General features: G+C 37.6%; 2 protein-coding genes across 4 annotated transcripts in view; both read right to left on the bottom strand.

The window, feature by feature from the left end:
• The window catches only part of LOC114478369 (focal adhesion kinase 1-like), a 68,615-nt gene extending 57,675 nt beyond the window's left edge, over window positions 1-10,940 (bottom strand). For 2 of the 3 annotated variants that reach the window (XM_028471393.1, XM_028471392.1), the window contains exon 1: window positions 10,703-10,940. Coding sequence is in view for 1 of the 3 variants with exons in the window: in XM_028471384.1 (XP_028327185.1) it covers window positions 9,211-9,247 (37 nt within the window). In the remaining 2 variants the exon portion in view is untranslated. Of the gene's footprint in view, window positions 1-9,210; window positions 9,315-10,702 lie in introns of those variants that run through there. The other variant, XM_028471384.1, reaches the window with a different exon arrangement.
• Window positions 10,941-15,891: 4,951 nt separating this feature from the next.
• On the bottom strand, window positions 15,892-19,003 carry LOC114477874 (protein NDRG1-like). Its single transcript, XM_028470541.1, has 12 exons — window positions 18,956-19,003; window positions 18,745-18,850; window positions 18,358-18,478; window positions 18,185-18,247; window positions 18,015-18,075; window positions 17,818-17,904; window positions 17,520-17,576; window positions 17,248-17,414; window positions 17,048-17,147; window positions 16,864-16,899; window positions 16,721-16,772; window positions 15,892-16,150 (listed from the first exon to the last, which is right to left on the bottom strand). Exons 1-12 carry the CDS (start codon window positions 19,001-19,003, stop codon window positions 15,933-15,935), a joined length of 1,116 nt encoding a protein of 371 aa, XP_028326342.1. The 3' UTR covers window positions 15,892-15,932.
• Window positions 19,004-24,823: the final 5,820 nt, after the last annotated feature.

The following is a 24,823-nucleotide window of genomic DNA, read 5'->3' as shown; positions in this document are numbered from 1 at the left end:
CCTTTAGCATCTATGGAAATGCATAATGCAGGACTTAGCCTGTCACTTGAAGGGCACTGCATTTATTGTTAACTTAATACAGCAGGGAATTAGTGTACAGGGCAGTCTAAGGAATTATGTTACTTTATAGCTCTTACTATACAGTTCTGCTGCAACTGAGTTCCTCCATTCTTATTCAAGAAAACCACCAATGTTTCATTGATGACGACACAGTAAACAGAAGAGTGTGTACTAGTGATGGACATCCGATGCAGTGCATTGCATTGAGACACTGTTTTGATTGCAGAGTGTCTTACAGATTCATGGTTAAGAGGGGCAAGAAAAAACCTGCTACAATAGCCCACATGTTTTGTAGCTGCCCTCTCATTATTGGATACTGGAGGGGGATATTCAAAACCCTCTCTGAGATCCTGCAGAAACGGGTTGATCCTGACCCATTGATCGCATTGTTTGGGGTGAAGCCTGCATCAATCGAACTCACAAAATACCAACACAATATGGTATTGTATGTGATACGACGAGCACGAAGATTGATTCTTCTACACTGGAAGAGTAAGGCTCCTCCTATACACCTGGCATTACTGAAAGAAGTGATGAAACTTCTACAAGTGGAGAAAATATTAAAATATTAAACAATTTGTTATTCACCCTCACCCCCCTTTTTATCCTTTTTCTTTTCTTCTCTTATTCATTCATGCCTTTTGTGTGTATGCATATGTATGTATGTGTATATTTATATATGTATCGTTTTTTTTGTTGTTTGTTTTTTATTATTATATTTTTTACTAGTTCCTGTATCTGGGTACTATGAGTGCAATGCAAATATTTGAATGCATAATCATACAATCAAGCTGTAATTATGTGCCTGTATGTTTCTAAAAGTTGAAATAAAAAAGTTTGAAAAAAAAAAAGAGGGGCAAATATTATTTAAAAATAAAGTTGGAAACAGTAAACATGAATAAATAAAAAAAAAAAAGGCAGAATGCAACTATAAACAATGAACTACCAGTAATTCACATTTTCCAGTGTTGTAATTTTGTAATCATTACTGCTGATTTAACCGTGGCAGCTTGTGATACAGAAAGCTCAGCACAAAGACACAGAATCTCCACACAGCAAAAAGGTTAAAACGTCAGTTAAAAATTATAGCCTGACTGAATAATTGGCTAGGCTATTTGGCCCAATCACTTTTTGCTACACAGATTTTGGTGTAAGAGTATATGGATCTCCAATGACTGGAAGTGGGACTGTATGAATAATGTTATATATGCTTTTTGTGAGATTGCAGTTGATGAATTATCAAGGAAACAGTGTACTGATAAAGTTTGAAAATCCCTGAATTAGACATGCCAAAACAGACCATGGATCACAATTTTGTGAAGAACAATTGGTAGGACCAACAGTTACTTAGCAACAGTGGAGGAGAGTGACTAGAATTAAGGTAACGCACCTTAAATACTCCTCTAACAGTGTAAAGTTCACCTCAGTTTACTCTAGTCTGGCTGTCTCTGTCAATGCATCACGTCTAAGACCATAAAACACGTTGTTCCACTATTGTTCCAATTGCATCAGACTACATAAAGCTGTATATTATGAATCATACTTTCATTACTGGTTGTTGTAAATGACAAAGCAAACCAGAACTCATGTTTAGTTTGTTATCTGTGAATTTTTATTTAATATATTGATCTTTTGGCTTGTGTATTTTATGTATCAATACCTAACATCTAATGAATCATTAAATATGTATGCAGTCAATTTTTACTTCATTTTAAGTATAGGCAAATCTTGCTGAGGTTTTTTCTTTCAACCCAATGACGATTGACGAACCCCACCATAGCTAATGAGCAACGTTGGGACAAGTTACGAAGCCAGATTATCCATTCATTGTGTAGGTAATTAAATTATGACACTTTGTTCAGAATTATACTTATGCTTACTTAGGTGAGCCAACATTTTACGTTGATTCCTTTGCTCCAGTCGCTACTGTGTGAGCGCTCCTACACATAATTGCCTCTAATCACCTAATCCAATTTGTTCCTGGCAAAATGTGCTCTAAATGTTGGCTAGTAGAGGCATGCTTTAACAAAAGCAGAGACTCCAAACCTGGCACCAATTTTTCTCTCTCATTCTGGCATTAGGATTAACTGGTGATGTAACGATTCACTCAAATCCCGATATGTTTCGATTCACGATACATTTCTCTCACAATTTATCTTACAAAATGAGACTGTAGACAAATGATGACTGAAAAATATCCCTTTATTTTTATCGGAAAAAAACTAGAAGATACTGTACTAATTTTCCTTATCTTTCATTGTCAAAAAGAATCCCTTGATAAACTATTCAAAACAATGCAATTTAACTAAAAATAAATCCTGAATGCAATAAATAAAGAAATAATACAAATGAAGAAGAAGCCTATTAATTTAAATTCTGGCTCTACAGTAAACAATGCCAAACTACATAATAGTTTTCTTTTTAAAAGTGCAACTGAAAATGTATTTTGTGCCTTAACAATTGGACTCAAAAAAAAAAAAAAAAACACAGTCAGTGTACTGTATTTACATCAGATATTTGTTTCGACCAGCAGAGGGCTGGTAACCCAGTGGTCAGTTGGCATGTAATTATTCTATTCTAGCAGTGAAGAAGAGAAGAGATGCTATGCTAGCAGGCAGAGCTAATAGAAAAATGTGACTTTTACAGATACAAGTCATATTACAGATATTGTTTCGGTGCTAAAGGGGTAATGAATCATTTATGAACATGTTTAAGAGTAGTAGGCGATTCCGCCCACCGCCGACGCTTCTGGAAGGATGAATTATCTTCGACATGACCAGTGCTGTTGTTTGTATCAGGCATTTTCTTCCAAGCTACTTCCTTACAATGAGCTGACCAATCGTGGCAAGGTCAGGTCCAACGTCACTCTCTAGGTTGCCAGTTTGTAATTACAAAAAAATGCATGGCTGGATAAATTACTGGAAATAGGCCCTGCGGTTTTGATACGCGCAATGCACAGCAGTACCAGTAACGTGCAAGTGAGGTTGCCAGGTTGGGGGCCCTCTAGTTGCCAGGGGGCCCTAAGCAGCTGCTTAGTCTGCGTATAGGCTGGGCCGGCCATGCCTGGCGCCGATGCTCACGCCACGTGTGAGTGACATAGTTCAAACAAGAGAAAGATAACTAGATAGGGCCCTCTGCTGTTTAAAAAAAATACTGCGATTCAATTTTCAGAGTATCGATATGAACTGTGACACCTATGAATCGATTAATAACTGCCTTATGATTAATCTTTACATCACTAGGATTAACTGGTGATAGCAACGTTGAGACACCAAGTAACTTTCAGCCAGGACTGGCAAAGGATTAAGTATGAGTATACCCAAAGATACTTCTTGGAAATTTAAATATATTTAGAGTCCAACACATTTGGAAAGTTACAAAGATTTGTGCATAATGGCACCAAACTATGCTATTAAAGCATAAAACATATCTTCATTTTCATTTCGTTTCAAAATCTATTGTAGTGGCATAAAGGGCTAAAATGTTGAAAAGTGTAATACTGCCACATCTTTATAGAGCTGACTGTAAGTGTAGTGTTTTAAATAGAATGGCAACAGGAACGTTTTCTAAGAAAGCAACACTAACTGTCAGCACATGTGGATCAGTATGGTAGCCCTACTGGTCTAAAGCAATCCAACCCCATACTACAAATGGCTCTGCATTGAGTAATTTAACACCTTAGAACTCGAGCCCCCACTTAGAGTCTGTCTGTAGAACCAGACTATGGTACATGTGCCATATTTTTCCTCCTGTTTGTAAAAGATACAAAGCATCCAGTCCTTACAGATATAGATTACGAACACGAGAACTACAGATTAGCAGATGCTCGAACCAACATTAAAAAATAACTCACTACTATGAAAGCTGACAAGTAAATTTCTAACAAGATTTTGGACACATTTTAAGTAGCTCATCAGTGACCCCCCCTCTTTGTCACCAAATCAGGCTGAGCTGCTTTTGAGGTCACAAATCCAAAGAGCATGGCCAAAAACTTTAATCTGACATTAAAAACACTGTACAGAAACATCTGTCACTAAAAATGGCTTAACACTCATTCAGAGCGTTCACTCCTACCTCCCTAAATCACACTTTTACCACCACTAGGCTCTTTCAATTCTCTACCTAAAAGTTAAAAAGTTAAATCTCATAACAAAAACAACAGCAGGCCTTTTGCAGCTTCTCTACACTGTTCAGAGGTGCAACGTCAGAGGGAAGAAGAAGAAGAAGAAAGTCAATGTATTGGCAGCTACAGCTCTAATGAGGCAGCCGTCACAGTAAGTACATAGTTGTTAGCCTCTTAATGTTGTTGTGTAGTCGTGGTACTACAACAGAGAAAGAGGTAAGGAGAGGACATTCATTTATTATTTCTTTTGCATCTGCAATTTTTATAGCAGTGGCTATCCGCACGGTTGCTGTCAATATATCGATATTCTATCCGTACGCAGCACCCCTCATTGGCCAGTTTAGATTACGTGACTAAGACTAAACCTAACCGTAAACCTAACACTAAAAATTGTTGCGATATAGGGTTATAACCTAACCCTAACCCTAAGTACATGTACTTGTGTAAACGTACCAATACGGGTTGTCTGTACTGCAACCGTACGAATAGACACTTTCATTTTTATACAAGACTGAGGTCTGCCTCCTCAGTGCAGATTCCACAAGAGTAGTCAAGTCAAGCTTAATGTAAACTGCCTACAAAAGGTGGAGTAAACCAGAAATGCTTTACTTGTCAATCACAAACATACAGGTACCTTCACTCAATGGCCAATTTAGACAGAAACCCAGCATAACCCAGTGAGGAAACTCACATACACTTGGAGAGAACATCCAAACTCCACAGAGTCATGGGACAGAATAAACTAGGCCTGGGCAATACAGTGAGCTTCAAGATACATTGAGATCTCTATTTTTGTGATACAAAAAATTACAATATTGGCTATATTGATGTATTTTTATTTTATATTATATTTATATTTTATTTTGTATTTCAAAAATGATTTTTTTAGCTTTCCTTACTTCTCAAACAGAATGAAAAGCACAGTTTAATGGATTACTGAGTGCATCCTAACCCAGACCATCATTTAAACAAGCCACACTACAGAACTTACTCACACATGCTGTCCCATTGAAGAGAATAAGCCAAAAGTGGAACATGTTGTGCAGCTGTTTGTTAATAAATGTGCCTGTGTAGCTTTTAGCATCAGGAAATTGAACCCAGAATGGTCTATCTGGTAAGACTTTATTGCATTTAAGTATTGAGATTTACATCAAATATCGCCATTTTGAGAAAAAATATCGAGAGATGAGTTTTGGTCTATATCGCCCAGCCCTAGAATAACCACAGCATAAACTTTGATTATACTGGTCTGAAGCTTCCTGCAGCCTGTACATCATTTAGTCATGTAATTAGTTTAATACATGCTATGATGTGTAACGCAAGTATCTTGATTGGTGCCAAATATTTAGTTCACTGTGCGATGAGAGTGTGTCCTTGTGGCACTCCAGTACTTGGAGAAAAGGAATAAAAGGAGAAAACTGAGAAGTGGATGTGGCCTATGTATTTTTAAATAAATAATGATTCTTAAGAAGAAGACATGCCTCCTTGTTTGTAAAGTGAACTTAATAATTGATGCACCTGAATAAGTTGTAAAGCACGTTACCCTTAAGTTGTATTTAAGCTCACTGATTACTGTCATACTTTCCAGTTGTCTCTGAATTCAAAGATTTGTACTTTAATTTAATTTAACTTTTGGAAGAAAAAAAAAAAGTCTTTTTATTACCTCCTTTATGGTTGTTCTTCAGTGTATAATGGAATACACCAAAGCAACATTTTGGTACTTATAAATGCATTAATCCAAACTGCTCCATCTCCGGGGTCCCACAGAAACTTTACGACTGAGTGCTCTCGGGAACAAAGAAAGGAAGTTGCAGTTCATTGGTTCATGCTTTTTAATGAACTGAGCTGATCAGTTTACTGACTCTTTTATGGTTAGGGCCTGTTGTCAGTGATTTCATTGAGAAAAAAATGAAAGGAAGATCAACTATTCCAATTACAGAGCTGTATAATTCAAAGGGCCAGTAATTCTTAAAACTTACTCATACTTTCTAAACACTTCAGAATCACTTAATTTCACACTGACTTACTTCTACAGCTAATGAGTTCAGCCAAGGCAGTCTAATTTAGACACACATCCATCCCTTTCCATGTTATTATGTATTGTGAATGCACTTTGTAAAACTGCGATGTACCAACTCAAACAGAAGTTGCGGTTAGATGTTACAATCGGTTACAACTCCATTGAAATGTTGACATATAAATATCTTTATCTTATTAAGCAGAAGCAAATAGGGGTATTGCGATATTACGTCGCCTGATTCTTGGATATTTTAAGTTGTTGGCACATGACACGTTAAAGCCAATGTTTTGGGTGTAAAATATGCCAATAAAACACATTTCATACATACTGTTCTCATGAAGGTGTACAAATTTACAGATTAGTTGTTTATTAAGTCATATTTAAAAAATAAAAATAAATCGCAATAATTGCCTTATACTTTAATATCAGGATATATCGTATCGTGACCTATGTATCGGGATACGAATCGTATCGCCAAATGCCAGGCAATACACACCCCTAGAACCATGTGTGCAACCCACAAGTAAGTGTCATTACCAATAGCTCCCATTTTGTATTATTCTTTGATCATAATTCTAAATAATCCATAATGATTTGTGTACAAAAACTGGTAGAATGTATTCAGTTTTAAATGTTGCCTTGTGCAAAAATGTTATTAATTAGACCACGCTTCAAATAAAATCACATATTACACATGCTCAGACTAAGATATATTTAGAACACTATGTAAATGAGATGCGAGTTGTTATTATAATCCTTTTACCGTCAGTTCTGACTTGGTAGCAAATCGTAAGCAAAACAGCATGGATTTGGATGCAAATATGAGCAGAAGATGATGTGAGTGACTCAATATTTCACTGGTGTTTTGGATAACTTGTTGCACTATTGCCACAGTATGAGCCAGACTTTAAAACAACACAAATCCCTGATGTTTTTCACATCGAGGAAACACTAGTATGCATTCATGTATCTGCAACATAATCAGAGTTACGTGTATGACACAAGCCAACAGCTATGTTAGGTTCAGCCATTGATACAACAGTGGAAAACATGGCCTGCGGCATAGAATATGTGAATGGGTGTTGGAGGTAGACCTGTCTTGGAATTTGACACAGCATGAAAAGTTTACTATGTTTCAATGAAAAACAATACTGAAGTTTGACTATAAGAGTCTTACATTGCAAGAGAAAAAAGAAAAGAAAAGATTGAGACACCTGATTAAAATGATCCGTTTCTATTAAGTTTCAGCAATAAATACAATTAAAAACATTACTTTAATTAGTTCAAATCAAGTTTCTAACTTGGTTTTGTTTCAAACAAACATATTCACTATGAAAGGCCATTAATACCTTATTCCATTAATACATTTAGCAGATGTTTGATCACTATAGACTGTTGCTCTTTAGCTGCATTTACACAAGACCACAAAGGTGAGATTTAACTCTTTGCGAGCAGACACACGTTAGCAGGACTGTAGTGACTCGTGAGGTTGGGTTTCTTATGATTTGCTCTGCAGAAAAGAACAAAAAGGCTTTGCGTTAAACAATGTAAATTAGTAAACCTGTGATACCCATTTTAATGCATTACTGGATGTAATAGATGACCTGGGGGGAGGGAAAAAACCCTACATTTTTTGTTGTAATATGTAGTAGTAGTTGTATCAGAGCTGGGCAAAAAATCTATTTAATGTATTTATTGAATTTGTATATAAAAATTATTTTTATTTTGCAAATTCAATTTGTTATATATAGTATATTTAATTTTTTTCCCCACCAGTTTTTTTGGACTTTTTCGCGTTCCGTCCTTGTGCGTCACCGTAGTGCGATGTGATCCAGCCCCCTCTGTGTTTAGCCTTTGAATAAGCTATATGTGTGCCACAGGCATGTTTCATTTTTTATTCGCACTACGCTGAGATGCTATGGGAAGAATTTATTATTTATTTTTTTAATTGTAATGTTATATGTTATAGAATATGTAGTTATCTGATTTCTTAATCAAAAAATTGAAGCTACTGTGAAGTTGCTGTTGCACTTTTGCTTAAACCTGGGTTAAAACTAGAAATTGTTGAAGGACAGAGCCTCATTTACTTCTTATTTTGGAATTGTTCCATGCATTTAACTCTTGAGAATCACAGCAATAAAGTTGCACTTTTGAAATTATATCTAATGTCTGCAGTCATTTTTCAGTGCACTGAAAAAAAAAAGAAAAAAAAAAAAAAAAAAAAAAATCGAATCAAAACTTGAATTTTTCTTTAAAAAATCTGAGATTTTTTTGAGGCAAAATCGCCCAGCCATAAGTTGTAGTAAAAAGGTTGATTTGAGAGGCTGAATAAAAATTTCATTCAGGTGGTATTTAACCGATCCCTCTTTAAGTAGTAAGCTGAAAAGTGCATTATGGAATAATCAAAGAGATATAAATAGTTTAACAGCCATACGTCATTTAAAATCCTTTTTGAAGTGTTAGCCATTTATTATGTGTACTCAGCCCATGGTCTAACTTTGGGAGAGACACTTTTTGAATTCAAAGTGTGAAAATGTTCAGTTCAAAGTAGTTTTGCATTTTGACTGTATTAGAAAAGGAAAAAAAATGATGTGTTAAAGCCACATGATTTGTTAGTCTTTTCTAATCAGGACACCCCTGCTCTGACAGTCACAGTATGTTTATTGGAACCAAGCAAAAAGAACCACAAAACATTCAGGGCCAAAATGCAAACAACAATATTTGTCCTCTATTGTACATCAGTCAAACTTGCTGCGCTACAAAACATTGATAAAGTTTATCAAAGGAAAACGACACACGGTGCTATTGTATTATCCCCTGATGTGTTTTTGTTTGTGCTCCACTCTCTACCTGTCTGTGAGGTCCTCACATGCAACTGCTTGCACAGTGGCAAGCAACACAAATTCCTTTCCCGCCCTCGGCCTGCCAGACCCTCTCTGCGACCGCCTCGCTCTGAACAACCATGTAGTCCAATCACACCAAGCCAGTCAGTGTGACAGTACGGTACCTCTGTTGGTGCAGCCCAGGAAGTCCCAGAACTGCATCCTGGCAGCCGGCAAAACCGAGGAACCAACCTCTGCCAAATCCCTCGCTCCCTTTGCATGCACCTCTTCTCACTTCCTAGTTGTACTGTATGATGTCAAGAGCAAAAGGAAAGAATCCGCCCACTGTTGGTTTGAGACCAACACACCTGAGGGGAGCAGAAATCCATTCCTTTACAGGTTCTACCGTCACCTAAACCTTTGTTGTCTTCCATCAACCCAGTACTTCAGAACTAATCTATACAATTCTCTGTCCTCATCTTTATCTTCCTTTATAGAAAATAAACCAGAGCCAGCATCCAAGATGTTTTTTTTTTTTTTACTGCTGCCTCCACACATCAGCAGAAGTAAACCAAACACATGAAATCAATCCAAATGCAAGTCTTTCATTTTGCTTTACATGAGAAACAAATGAGGTTAGTGCAGATATAACACAACTAAAAGTTATTCAAATAGTTTTTAAATTTAATTTTTCATCCAAGGTTATATTTTATTCAAATGTAAAGACAATGGGTAAACCAACCAGAAAGGCTTTAATCATCAGGACAAATCAGAGAAAAGTGAAACATTTGACTAAAAGCTAAGCTGCAGTGCTAATATTCTTTAATATTACACCCACATCTGTAAACAAACTCATGCCAGAGCCTTCACTGTTGCCAGTGTTGTAGCTTACTATGGGTAAATGAGTTGGAAAAACAACCAAATGCAGAAAAGAGACATGAAAATGAGAGGAAAAGAATAATCTAGGACACAGAGGCTTTAGAACTGAAATGATTTGACCTAAAAGGAAAGGAAAATAATGACAAATCACCACCTCAGAGCTGCTGAGCACCAACTGTTCACTATGTTTAATCCTTTCAGATTCAACCCTGCACATCAATGTTTGGATAATCCCAACTACCAAGACAAACATAAAAAGTGCACACAAGGTGATCGAAGCAGGCATCCCATAATTCCTGGAAATCTCACTCCCTGAGTAATAAATCAGGTGTTTTGGGGGGTTGGAAAGCAGCTACTCACAACACTTGAGGGAGAAAGCATCCTTTTGTCTCCAAATCTCACTCTCAATAATAAATGTGAGTATGAGTAACTGAGCAAAATACAAATGTCTGAGTCACTGCTTCAATGCCCAGCATGACAGGGATCCAGCTGGCTTTGGACCCTTGCAACCACCAGAGAAACCCAGAGGAGTGGTTTCGGCCACTGCACCACTGTCCGTCTGTTTGTAAGGAATACAAATGACCCCCGAACCCGAGGGTCCACCAAAAAAATCATACTCATGAGAAAAAAATGTGTCTCTAAACCCTTTTAAACTACACACCCACGCGTAAAGGCTTGGCGTTTACCCATTGTCTTTGCATGTGTGTGTTGCCTCCCCCCAACCCCTTTAATGCTAAGCTAACTCTGCTAACGGTGGGCTATCCACACAGTCCGCCCCTGTCAAGGATCAATACTCACCCGGAGCACGGCCGCTCCTCCAGCCCAGGCTCGGCCACCTTATCAGCCCGGTGAGGTGTAAATGTTACAGATAAGTGTGTGTGCCCGCTGCCACAAGCACCGGCTGCTGTGTCCCTTTCCCTTTATGTTAGTTTCCACAACAGCGCCGTGCCTGGCTAACGGCGTCCACTGACGGTAGCCGTGTAGCCTGTTAGCAGCGCTGCTAAGGGAGGCTGAACTCTTCCAACATGGCTGCAGCTGGTGGGGCTGCTGACAGCGGGACACCCACCTACGTGTCCACGTTATTATAGGACAGTCATAATAAACAGATACATGTTGTAGTGCTGTCAAACTAATGGCTGTAATGCATTTTCTATAGTAATATAATATTATGTTTATTACTAAATTATAATTGCATCAATTAATTATATAAATAAATAAAAAATGCATTTTAATTCATATAAAACTGCGTTTGTATGAATACTTGTTGATCTGATTAAATTCATTCAAAGTGATTATCCAGCTTACAATAACACGAGCAAAATGCTAATTTATATTTTAAGTTATAATCAAGATGATTTTTTGCGTACTAACTTTATAAAATCTATATTATTTGCAAATTACTCTTTCAAATATCATCATATAATCATAATATTTGTGGCCCCCACTGTGATTTAAGTTGCCCGTCCCTTTTCTAAGCAAATGAATAGATCAGGGTTGGGGTTAATTACATTTTGAAATTACAATTATGTTTTCAATTATCCATGTTCAATTACAACTCAATTACGATTACGTTGACCTGTGTTTTTTTTCCAATTCCAATTCCAATTACTATTACTATTTTTTCCCCCCGAAAGTCAATTACAATTACGTTCTCAATAATTAAAGTTCAATTATAATTCAAAATAATCACTAATACTAAACCTTTAATAAATAAGACAATAAAATGTAACCATTCTCTTGTGTTAGCTTTCTGTTAGCACGATAACGGGTCAGTTTTGATCATCTGTAAAATACGCTAAAAATATTATCTATCATCCAATATGTTTTTCCTCTCTTGTTTAGCTTGTTTGGCTTCCTTATCCATGAAAATATTGGTATTAATATTTTTGATGTGGGCGTCTGAGCCTTTATTGTGTCACTACACCCATAGATTTCAAATTCTTTTTTAATAGTAAAATTATCCTCTAGAGAGGAAATAAAAAATGATAACAGGTGCTAATGATCATTAATTACATACTGTATGTAGGTTGAAACACAGTCATTAGGTAAAAACAGACACAGATGTGCCCAAAGGCTCTAGTCTCAATAAGGTGTGGTACACGTTAACATCTAAAGTAGGATAAGCTTTTCAAAAATGATTTCATATTGTAACACATTTATAACAGAAACAAGATAACTCAACTTTATTTATTAATATAGCACCTTTCATACACAGAGATGTAACTCAAATTGAAAACAAGAATCAATATAAAAAAAATAGAATGAGGAAATGAAATCTATTCAGTGGGGAGCCAATGTAGAACAATGGATTAAAAATGTTAATACTGAGATAAAACATAATAAAAAAGAAAGACATTACAAGATAATGATGATTAAAGCCAGATGAAAAATAGACATCTTTATTTTTCTTCAAAAAACATCAGTGGAACTGGATAATCTAATGTCGAGGAGAATTGAGTTCCAGAGATATAAGATAACTTATCATTAAAGCTTGCAGACAGGACATTTGCAATTTATCTAGTTTTGCCAATGTTGTTCATCATTGATGAAGTAGTACAACGTCTCTGAAGTTTGCTTTGTCCCATTCGTCTCTCCTGACTTTTACTGAGTGTGGTTGATGCTTGTATATATAATTCTTAGTGTTATAGTGTTTTATAGTGCATAAAAGCTTAACAGGAGCAATATTTGTTTTTTGTTTTTTTTTTGTTTTTTTCTCATATTTTGTGTTGTATTTGATATATTTTAGTCTCTCCCTGTAAAGGGTTGATATATTTCTATCAAAATGAACATGTTTGCACCTGCTTGTCTTTTTTTTCCAGAATTCTTTTCATGATTTTTATGTGAAGATTGAGGATCATTATTTTCCAGTGTTATTAAAGTGAAGATCAATGCATTTAAAAAGCAGGGTTCTATTTGAACTCCGACAAAGTCACAATCATCCAGACCTTATGTCTCATGTTTAAATGAAATCAGAAGAGATTTGTGCCATACATTTTTCATTTTTGTGTTATTATGAGCCAAACAAAGACATTTTTAAATGAAGACACGCACACAGATACACAATTAAAATCATTGCTGTGCGGCAACAGTACTGACTTTCATTATGCTTGCCTTGCTATGTTTATTTTTATTGTTTCAACATAAAACACACACACACACAGACAAACACACACACACGTGCCCATGCACCTTAACACTCTATTCAAATGTTATGCACACTCTACATTACTTCAAAAGTTCATGCTCAGTGAAGAGTAATAAAAACTTATCATGTTAGACTGTTTGACATTTAAACGTCTGATTTGCATTGGGTTCAATCACAGGTGCTGATTAAAAAAACATACAGAAATCATGTATATGTCACACATGGAGCAATGCATTTTCACGTGCATTGTCTGATATAATCAAAAACCTGTATATATCCTCACATTTACGTATTTAATAGATGTCTATTTCAATTAATCTGATTGGAAGATTGAATTTAACACCAATAAAGTATGAATTAATCACTGTAATAGCGGTACTATGGTTTTCATTCACAAAAAGGGTTGCTAAAGAATTAATGCACATTAACCCAGGGATAAGAGGGATAGGACTGAGATGAAAAAGACCATGAAAAGGTTCTTATAAAAGAGTTTCATAATCAGAATAAAGGAGACAATGGTTAGTGGTTGAAAAACCTAGCTCTATTTAAAATGAAACTCTTAAGGAGGTTTTACGGCACCATCTAGTGAGAAATGAATGGAAGTACTCTGTATGTCAACAGAGGAATCCCTAAAATATTCATTTATTCATAAAATAATTATAGTACACATTTCCATACAATATAGTTAAAAGTACAAACCATAAATCATTCACTGCTGTTGTGGCGGTTTTGAATGAAATGAAATGGAGTCAAGTTGAAGGGTTAAAGGTCAGATGCATACACAGGGTTTATTTGGTCAAAGGGTTTTTGGGGCAGACCAGTCTGAGATTCAAAGGTTTCAGTGTGTGTGTCCAATTAATCTGTAGTTGTTCTGTGCTCTCAGGGTTCTTGTGTGCTGCTGATAGCACTAAGCATAACAATAACGAAGCCTCCGAGAAGAGTCCTTGGTAAATGTTATCAATATGCTGCTTAGGGCAGTTTGACCAGTATTGACCAGGAGAGATTCTGAAATCACATATCAACTGCTATGATCCTATCCTAGGTTACTGGTACTCAGGGCAGACAGCTTTCTGATTCACCACCTGACTATAACACAGGCCAACACAAGCTCACGCAGATTCAATTTCCTGTCCAAGATCATTATAGGAATCACCAACATAAATCCAAACATATAATATAAAATTATTGATTGAACTTGACCTTTGACCTTTTTTCATTGTGTTTTTGTTCAGATTTTGCTACAGTATGTCTCTGTGGCGATATCACAAGACTTGCTTACTTACTAATTTTGCACTATTTTCTACATCTCATATATTTGCACAAAGTATCGTCAAGTCAAATTATACATTATAATAAGGTCTACATTCAGCCACCCTAAAGCATTGATTAATCTGTCACTGTTCAGGTATGTATTTATAATTCTAGGATATTGTTCTATGACAAATATGAATAGATGGTTGTCTAAAGTTTTGCTGTATTTTTTCTTCTTTGTGTCATCCTCTTCCTTTAGATTCCTAACCAGGGCCTGCAGACTGAATGCAGCCTCATGCCTCCTGATGTGTCTTCTTTCTGTAATACTGAAACATAGCATATCACCCGAGGGTCAAACTGCTTCAATTTAGACCCGTCCTCTACTTGACCACAGCAGGCTCAAATGGTTTCTTTCAAAGCAGATTTACACATTTTCTATCTGGCCGGTGTTTTAATGGTTGTTCTTTCTGTATCCATCCTTCAGATTTAGTGCTGCCTGCACAGCAAGAAACCCCTTCGTTCAACTCCCAAGATGGGCCTAGAGCTAGGACCTCTGTATGGAATATGTTGCATGTTCTTCAAAGAAAGTGTCTATTCGTACTGTTGCTCTACGGACAACCCTCAATGCTATTGGTATGTTTACCGAAGTAAATGTACGTAGCGTCTTGGGGTTAGGGTTAGGTTATAACCCTATATCGCAACAATTTTTAGGGTTAGGGTTAGGGTTACGTTATAACCCAATATCGCAAACATTTTTAGGGTTAGGGTTAGGTTTAGTCTTAGTCACGTGACCTAAACTGGCCAATGATTGACCTATCACGTGACCTAAACTAGCCAATGAGGGGCGCTGTGTACGGATAGAATATTGGTATATTGATACGGATAGCCACTGCCTTCTCAAAATGCTTGTATGGGTTTTCCCTGGTTTCTTTAGCTTCCTTCCACAACCCAAAAACATTGATGATAATTAATTTCATTCATTTATTTATTAGTCTCTAATTTCTTTGTGGGAGTGAATGAGTGTGTGCGTTGGCCCTGTGACAGACTGGCATCCCATTGAGGATGTCCTCTGTTTTATGCCTGAAGTGAGCTGGGATTATTTGGTACCAGCAGATCTCCATGACCGTGTTCATTGTAAAGCGGATACAGAAGATGAATAAATCAATGAACAGTATGTCAATCTAGCTAGAGTTTCCCAACACTTGCTTTAATGAGCAAGAATAAGTAAAACAAATGTAATCCATATCTTTATTATACAGTACACAGAAGAACTCAGTTAAAAACGTTTAGTGAACTACAAAATCAGTGCAGGCATCTGTTAAAGATCCTCCAGTCATTCCTCCTATACATCTGTACATAGTTGTCAGCATGAATACACATTTAGGTGACATAAATACATCCTGATGTAAATACAACTATGATTAATAAGTTAGTGTCTTATAAATACATGGACGTTGTAAAAGAAAGGAAAGCGGAAGAAGAGTCTGATGAAAACAACGTTTTAGATGAAGATAGTGCAATAGAAAGGGCATCGCTAAAGGAAAATAGCACACATCGAAAAGAAAGCAAAGGAAAAGCGGTTCATTGAGGTATATATGAATCAAGTGCAGATGAGTTTGAGTTATGTTTGTGCTAACATGCCATCTCTGTGGACTTGGAGACGTTGTGGTTTGAAATGTTGTCAGAGGCATCAGTGTGCGAGCGTCCACGTTTCTCCTCTGCGCCGTGTGAGTGTAATCTGCCACGCTGGAGCTCGTTGGTGTGTGCACGGCTCCGGGAGCCATCAAACGAAGAGAGGCTAGAGCTTGAGGCGGTTCGAGAGCGAAGTCTGGTCATACTGGCACTAGACACTGGAAAACACAGGGAGAAAAAAAATAAAACAAAAACTTTATTTTAAGTTTTGTACATCATTATTTGTCATTAGCATGACTAAGGTGTCTTGAAAGCTGTCGTTATCTGCCATTTGCTAAATTATGACACCTTTGGGGCTATGTTAGCATTTTTGGGTTTGGTGGAGGGATTTAGTGTGGTTAGGGGTTAATGTAACAAACGACACATAATGAACAGCCTTCATGACACCTTATTTATGTTACTGACAGGTGTCATGTCATAATTTAGCCTTATGTATTAACCTAATGTAAAAAATAGTGTTACCAAAAATTATATTATCATATTTGAATGTAGGCAGTTTATCAGTGGTTGCTTGTGTGTTAGTTTAGGTATGATGTGTTATCTTTCACGTCATGAGCTTGTTTTTATTCTGTTATTAATTTCTCAAATAAGAAAATAATAGATTAAAAAAATAATAATAATAATAATATTTAGCTCAGCACTAAGGGTGCTACAGGGTGTCACATTTTCATGTTGGATCTAGTCTGTTTATATATTTTATAGTCTTTGATTAGGTTTCATCTACTTACAGTATCCCATGCCCTGGATGAAGTATTTGAGGGCTTCAGTCAGTTTGGCTGGCTGTAAAAAGAAAATAGGAAAAGTGAGTCAGCTACTTTATCAAGTCGTTTGAAGCAAAGAGTTTCGAGTACAGCAAGAGTTGTCTTCATACCTGATCCACCTGGGGCAGCCCTCCACAGTCTGCCATCTACAGAAAACACAACAAAATAAGGAAGCTGTAATGTAGAGCTTAGCATTTCATAAACTACTTGAAATATAAAATGGTGATACTAAAATAAAAGTTGACATTACAGTTACATCTGTTACATATTGTACTGTGTGAGATATTCCGTCACCTTCAGCAGTGTAGTCTTTGTAGGGTTGAGCTTTGAGTTGCAGTCGACCACTTCTTCCACAGCTGGAGAGCTATCTCCTACAACTAGCAGAGTGGAGCACCTATAAAGTATCATAAAAGGGTGTCAGAGGAAAATTTTCACATTAATAACTCAAATCAAGAAAACTATAGCGCAGATAATCAGGATTAGGTTTTACTCACTTTAGAGTTCTGGCCTGGATGTTCCCTTCAGGGAGCGGCCTTTCCACCTCCAGGGCATTGCGCTGTTTATAGGAACGGAAGAACTGACTCACATTAGCCTGGTTCATGGTTGTTGTGATGTGATGGCGATAAGTAGCGATTAAGTCATGGTTATTTTGGATCTCTTCCTGTAGGTTGAACAGGTGCATGTTAGAGTCATTGCCTGCTTATAATTAACATCAAATACAATTTATTTTTTTATTGCCTTTGAAACCCAGAACCAGGAAACTTACCGTTCCGAACAAGTGTGCGATAATGGTGTCTGGAAGAGTGTGGGTCCATTCAGTGATCTAAAACACACAGTTTCATCTGTTAACACCTTTTTCCTATCATCAGATGATACAATTTTTACCAGTAGGATTATGATGACGATCTACATAAAGGACAGATTTTGTATTCATGACATCACTTTCTGCCAGCTCGGGTATCAGAATCATTCAGATCTAAATAAAGATCATTGCATCCATACTAATCCATACTAAAATGTTACATTAAGAAAGTAAATCCTGTGTTAAATCAATTGTTGCTTACCTTATTTGCCACAGAATCTATCAGGCCATCTGCATTGGGGTTGATGTTCAACAGAACAAGGCCATCCACCAAATCAGGATGATTCAGCTAAGCACACAGAAGTTTGGCACTTTAAATGTTCCATTTTCTGATGAATCAATGTTTTGAACAAGAAACTGCAGTTTGTTAAATAAAAAAACAAATAGTTTTTTACTTACTGCAAATTTTGCCAGGATGTATGCTCCCGCTCCAACTCCCAGGCCAATCACACTGTGCAGCCTGTAGCGCACACAGTCAAAAGGTTAACATGAGGCAGAATTAAACCAGTGTTTAGAGTTAAGATGCAGATTAACTCTAAGCAGTGTGAGGAGATGCACGTATTCCTTGCCTGAAGTGTTTGAGCACAGCGGGCAGTGCTTCAGAGAGTTGGTCCATGGTGGGATAAGTAAACCTGAAAGGCCAGGAGAAATACAATGACCTTCAGCTGCCACTAATGGATGCATTTTAAGACTCAAAGTGACTTTAACAAGGAGTCCCATGTGATGAAAGTGTTTTACTAACGTTGTATGTAGAGTTTTGGCTCCCTCATGTTGTCCTGGTGCCTCAACGTGACAAATAGGAAGATGTCTGATGATCTCCTGCATGTCATCGTGCTTAAAAAGAGGTTCAAAACAGGATTTGTCTGTAATCAAAGCACAACAAACAACAAGAAAATCGTTATTGTAATCTATATAAGTTGTAGGAAAACAACTTCAAGTCAAAGATTAGGAAAAATAAGGTTTAAAATCATCAAAGTTGGTCACAAATACAAACGAATGTTCTTTTAATGGCAAACGTAATGAAAAATATATTTTATAACTACATTATGTATCATTTCCAAACTCTGTTCAAATCATTATATTTGTAAATGTTTAAATTTGTGATTACAGTTGTGTTTTTTTAACTTACGGTTCAGTCCGACATCATGAAAGGTGAGGATGGCTGGACGGTTGGCCTTTGGGGTTCCTGTAAAGATACAGTGGACAGTTCCATACGGCGTCTCCACATGCTCCTCCTGAAAGGAAAAGGCACAGGCACATTGATGGAAACATCCCATTATGTAATGGTTATGTTAAATTAATGCCTCTCAGTTTTTATAGCCTCAGTTTTAAAGACTCACAGTGATTTGGGGCTCAAACACAGAGTCGGTTTCGTCCTCCAGAACCATAGCTGCTGATGTTCAGTCGACCACAACAAGTAAAGAAGATGTGCAGTAGACACTCAGCAGACCTGATCCTTGATCCTTAGGTTTTGTTTTGTTTTCTTCTAAACTTATGCTGTAAATAAAACAATTCCTTGTCCTGGCTGTAGAAAGCTCTTGCAGTAGGAGCAGCAGTTCCTGTGGTAAGAGACGAAGAGGATGTGTTTGAGCTGGTTTATATACCCTGCGCTGCTGATCTTTTCCTAAGCCCTAACTCTAACCTGGAGCTCACATGAAGCCAACTGGTCCTCTCTGATTAATCTGACCTCAGGCTGCTGGATGTCCACATAGACAGCAAAGGATCTCAGCAGGGAATTAACCTCAACCTCAACACTACAAAGATCTAATGCCCCTGAGACATTTCCACAGATATAAACACACTTTAGTCAAACAATGTGATAAAGATAATAAAAAGTTACCTTTAAAATGGCTTAATATTGTAAATATCTATGAAACTTGTCAACTTGAATAATATTTACACCTGACTTTTTCATTGTTCTTGACCGTGGTGCCAAATCATGAATTATTCTGGCTTGTAATAAGCAAGATTAATGTTCTCTGAAATATAAATCAAAGGTAAAGCTTGTTATTTTTGATGGTGAAGCATTAACAGAATCACGACACCTTAGGGCAGGTCACCGATTTAATCTTCAAGCCATCTGCTCCTCACAGACAACAAGTCTGCTACCTGACGACCTGGAAGCTTGACCTTCATATATTACAGGGACTTTTTCCATTAGGATAACTACAGTAAAACCTACATCTACTGTTTGTTTGGCTCACAGCTAACAAAGAACATATAATGCCTTTAAAAACAACTGTAATCTCCACAGAAATATTATGTTAATGATGCCCTTTAGCACCCTAATCCACAATAACCTTAAAACAACCTTTGCAGTTTGAGTTATTCTGGAGATAAAGTGAATTATTTTCATCCTATTGTTCTCAACTAAAGAAGTAGCATAAAAACACAGTGGATCATTTTAACAGCCAGGTATATCCATACATGTTTCCCCTTCTTATGAAATAATTCAAAAACAAGGAAACTAGTAAACATTACACAGGATTATGTCTTAAATAATAAACTTTGTACAACTACAAATATACGTGAAACATATTTCCACTTATTGGGAAACAGTGTATTTGCACATATTTTTCCTATATTTCTTTATTATTAAAGAAAGATCTGAATAGAAACACAACATTGTGTGCTGTTCAGCTTTAAATGAAGGGCAACAATGTCAGAATGCAACATATTTTACAGTATATATGTTGTTGTCTTCTTAACTGTATCAAAGTAATTGGATTAACTAACTTAAACACAAATCCACTCCATTTTTATTGCCATTAGGAACTTTTTGTCTAGCTGCACTTTAAACATTACATTCAACTACTTTGATGTATTTGACTGATATATGATGAAATAAGTTGATGATATCGCTCATTAAATACCCACAATTCCAATTGCACTCAAATTCATATCATCTTAAATACTAATACCAGCACACCTCTGATGCTTTAGTGCTCTTTATATCCTAAATGTTTCCTTTACTTTCCATTTTTATAATATGTTATTGTTAACCATAATGATTTATTGTCAGGGTTTAAGAGGTAATATTCATTTTCAGTCTCCTGCAAAACAGTGATATTTTGTTCAATGCTCTTGTTTGTTCAATTGCTGTTTTTCTTTTATGAGTTGGCTGAGGTGAACATACAGTACCATGTTCCTCCTAATGAAGTCTTGTTTTTGGCAACTTTAACATATCGAACAGAGTGTTGTGAAGAAATGTAGTCAACTGAAAAGTTGAGTCGAGTCGACCAGTAGCTACTGAACTTGTTCAGAGCAACAGTTTTTTTGGTTGTTTAGTTGTTTTTCTTATAGACCCTTTGATTGTTTGTAAACATTGTTTATATCATATTTTGTTGGGCGGGGCTTAGCCTGGAGGCAAAACCACAATTGTCTTCCTTTTTTCTGAGCACGAGTGTCCGCTGGAATCCTCTAAAACTTTCATTTACGTCCACTAACGTTATTCCTCCTATTCTGGCACCCAAACACACAACAAAGCTGTAATATTACTAGCCTTCACAGTCTTTAGCCGGTGGCGTTTCCTGTTTTTGCCTCCAGCCACGTCACTTGTGACGTGGGCCATTAAGTGCTCTATAGGTTTCTTTGATTGATTAGCCTACTCTAAATTTACTTACAGTGTTGGCTCACATTTACAAACCCAAATTAGACACACTTGAAATAGCCTTTTTGTCAAACAACATTTTGTGTTGTCACAGTTAAAGTTTTTGCCGATTGCCTACACAAGAAGAGCATTATGCAAAAACCAAAATGACCAAATCTTGAACCATTGTGTCTATCACTTAAACACACTCTAACTGTGCCTTAAACGAATGTGCTGCTTACACTCAGCAATGCATGCAAAAAGAAAAGAGAAAAAGGACAAGAAGTCTAGTTTGATTCAAAGTCTCCAGTAAAGTTATTGTAAATATTTGAAGAAAAAAAACTGTCAAAAGGATTATACTGTACACAATTTTGGGGAACTCTTCATTTGTTTTATACATAAGACTGACATCACGCTGTCATTATCCATCATTAGCATGAATAAGGTGTCATGAAGGCTGTTCTGTTCTGTTTTAGGACTAGATGAAACAATCCCATAATACCTGAGGCATAAGTTGTGACGGTGCAGTGATTGAATGGTTTAATCACTGTAGTGGTGGCAGGTCTGGTTTAGGGGAATCGGGGGTGGGATGGGTTGTAGGTTTCATTGGGGTCATCAGGTGGGCACCCTCCTTCAATGGTGTTTCAATGATAGGCCCACAACACCTCCAGAAGGCAGCACCTGAAATCCCAGACATGCCCCCTCTGCTTCAAACCCTTATATACTATTTCATCTTTTCATCCATAGACTCCAACTTGCTTCTTCTGCTGCCCCTGAGAGGGCTTTGATGGTTGATGGTTTGGCTTAGGGTTTGGCCTCAAACTCCCAAGTCCTTAAGCATCCTGATGGTTGATTTGCCCATAAAGCCCCTGCAGCCGACCTCCACAGGGCAAACCTTGGCTTTCCAACCACGTTGTTTAGCATTAGCTGCTAACTCAGTGTACTTAAGATGTACATGATGTGGAGTGAGGAGGACCAGAGCACAAAGTCTGGGCTGAGGTTTGTTGTGGCGATCTCAGTGGGGAAGCATAGCCTCTGATTTAGATCTGCCGCCAACTTCCAGTCACGAGCCCCTCCGATCTGGCTTGTTTCCGAAGTTGTATGGACTTTGGGTGGCTATATACCTTTTCGGATCCACTCCCTTGTGGGTGTAGAATGCACTGGTGGAGAAGGCAGGGCATTGATGTTCACCCATCTGGACTCCAGAGTAGCTGCTAGGCACTTCAGGACACGGTTGTGCCGCCAGGTGTAAAGGCCTTGTGATAGGGTCATCTTGCAGCCAGTCAGGATGTGTTTGAGGTTTGCTGGAAATGGACAGAGTGGGGCACTTGGGGTCTTCTCCGTACCATTGGTTGAGGTTAGAGGGGGAAGGCAGGACATAATATGTGGCGCGTAAGAGAGAACTGATGTGAAATGCTAACATTCCCATCAGCTCCCTCCAAGAAAACTTTCTCTTCTCAACTCCCTCCCAAGTCAACCACTGTCCTTGCCTGGCTTGTGAGACAGCCTTTGCACACCTCGTTGCCTGCTGGGGTTAGGGTTTAGGGTTAGGTTTAGGTAGGGGTTTAGGCTAGGGTTAGGTAAAGGAATGTGTTTTCTCGATGAGACCCCCCGGGGGGATTCGAGGACCCCCCAGTTGAACAGGGAATCAAAGGCAGGCACGGGCCGACGCTTGTTATTTGTGTTCCTCTCTTCCTTGTGCCACTCATCCAAAAAGGTTTTGTGAGTTGGTATCAGTATAGTGCGGTGTCGGTGCAGTGTTGTATATATGGGACAAGGAACAGTTTGGGGGGGATGGTTGCACCCCGCCCATTCTGTGTCTGTTTGGACACCTTGTCGTCAATTAATGTGTCGTGTGATATGGTATGAGGGTTCACAGAACTGTCAGCTGAGGGACAGAAGCAGGAGCCTGTTTGGGCTTCACCACAACTGGGTCTGTTTGGACCTCGTCCCAGCTTCCAGCCTCCCCCCATTACCTGTTGTAAGGAATGGGGTGGAGGTGGAAGTGTATTGGTGCATTCTGCCTGATTTTTCTTGGTTAATTTTTCTTTAGATGTTGGGTTTTCTTTCAGTTTTGGTGTAAATTTAGGGTTTCTTAAAATAATTCTAGGATAAGGGTTATGGTTGGGGCCAGGGTTAGGGTTATTTGGGTTGAGGCGGTAGCAGTTAGGGTTTGGTTTAAGATCAGGGTCAGGGTTAGGGTCATTTGCAAGGAGGCGGTAGCAGTTGGGGTTAGGGGTTAGGGGTTAGGGGTTAGGGTAAAGGTAACAAACGACACTTAATGACAGCTTTCATGACACCTTATTCATGCTAATGACAGGTGTCATGTCAAACTAATGACAGCGTCATGTCAGCCTTTATGTATAAAATTTCAGGTAATGTGACTCAATTTTGTCATTGCAGTGAATTCTGGTGGCAAAATAGGTGCAACACTGTTTTCTCAGTTTACAAAAGTTTGAAAATGTGACATAAAAATATTGTTTGTTGTATGTTTGATTTTTTTTTTTCTAAAGTGTGTTGCTGAGAATCTAAATGACCTCTGGAGTTCTGCTCTGACCCTGAACCTAAAACTCTCAGAGTGCTCTTTCTGCCTCTTTGTGTTCCTGCAGCAGACATTCACTCATTCATATAGGTGTGAACACCTATCAACAGGAGCAGTGAACACAGAATTAGCCAGAGAAGATCGTGCTGCCGTGTAGACAGTAACAGCTGGCAGAGCGGAAACACAGCAGACTACATGATGGCCTCCTTCTTTAAGTCATAATGCCATCACTGCTTGGAGTAAACACACAGAGCTGGTTTGGTGCTGTGTGTTTGCAGCAGGTTTAATCCATTTAGTGCAAACTGTAGAGCTGGGGCCAGCAGATGGTTCTTACATGACCCACGTGAGTGTGAAGCTGCACTGGCAACATAAGAACTTCTACTAAGCTCTGGCCTGTTAGCCTATATTGCCGAGCATTGGCCCATTTACAGAAGATGACAAAAGTGTTATAATCAGAATAATGTGCACATTTATGGACAAATAGATTGCTTTTTTGTCAGCAATGGCATTGAAAGATTATATTTTCCTTTTTTGATTCTAGAGATCAGCAAATTAAACAAAAACATTAGGATCAAAAGTACTCATATTTGATACGTATTCTACTCACAAAGGTTCCTGTCAGGCCTCATTACTTTTTACTTCTAAACACTAAGCTAAATTAGAGAACCAGTCTTTAATATACAAAAAACACAGCAAAATCGTGGCAGTGTGTTTCAAATCCCAAATTACTCTATAACAATGTTATTTTGCAGACTCAACGCTGTGCACCACCTGTCTTCTGTTTCATTGGCCAATAATGTCCACTAGATGACAGATTATGTCAACTTTCTAGCTTCATTTAGAAGACGTTTACCCTCAGGTTTGATTTAAGAAGCTTCATTTTAAAAGGGTTGTATATTTCAAACAACAATTGAGTAACTAATTTATTAAAACACCATTTATTTACTTTACTTTGTGGTTTTAGAAGAAAATATTGATATTGTAAAGCGCTTTGGGACTACTTCAGTGAAGTCATAAATATAAATGAAGTCCATTAACCATTTACCATTTATATATAAATGTGATGAGGAATGTAAG

This window comes from Gouania willdenowi, chromosome 16 (assembly GCF_900634775.1).
Source record: "Gouania willdenowi chromosome 16, fGouWil2.1, whole genome shotgun sequence".
Lineage (NCBI taxonomy): Eukaryota > Metazoa > Chordata > Actinopteri > Blenniiformes > Gobiesocidae > Gouania > Gouania willdenowi.
The sequence above is the reverse complement of the archived record's forward strand: the minus strand, read 5'-3'. Positions and strand labels throughout refer to the sequence as shown.

What these genes read in the sequence shown, in the direction of transcription:
- LOC114477874 (XM_028470541.1), bottom strand. Translation starts at nt 19,003, where the DNA reads ATGGTTCTGGAGGACGAAACCGACTCTGTGTTTGAGCCCCAAATCACT. An exon ending in TAGATTCTGTGGCAAATAAG is followed by an intron (nt 17,577 to 17,817) that starts GTAAGCAACAAT and finishes TGTGTGTTTTAG; the next exon opens with ATCACTGAATGGACCCACAC. An exon ending in GGCTGCCCCAGGTGGATCAG is followed by an intron (nt 16,773 to 16,863) that starts GTATGAAGACAA and finishes TTCTTTTTACAG; the next exon opens with CCAGCCAAACTGACTGAAGC.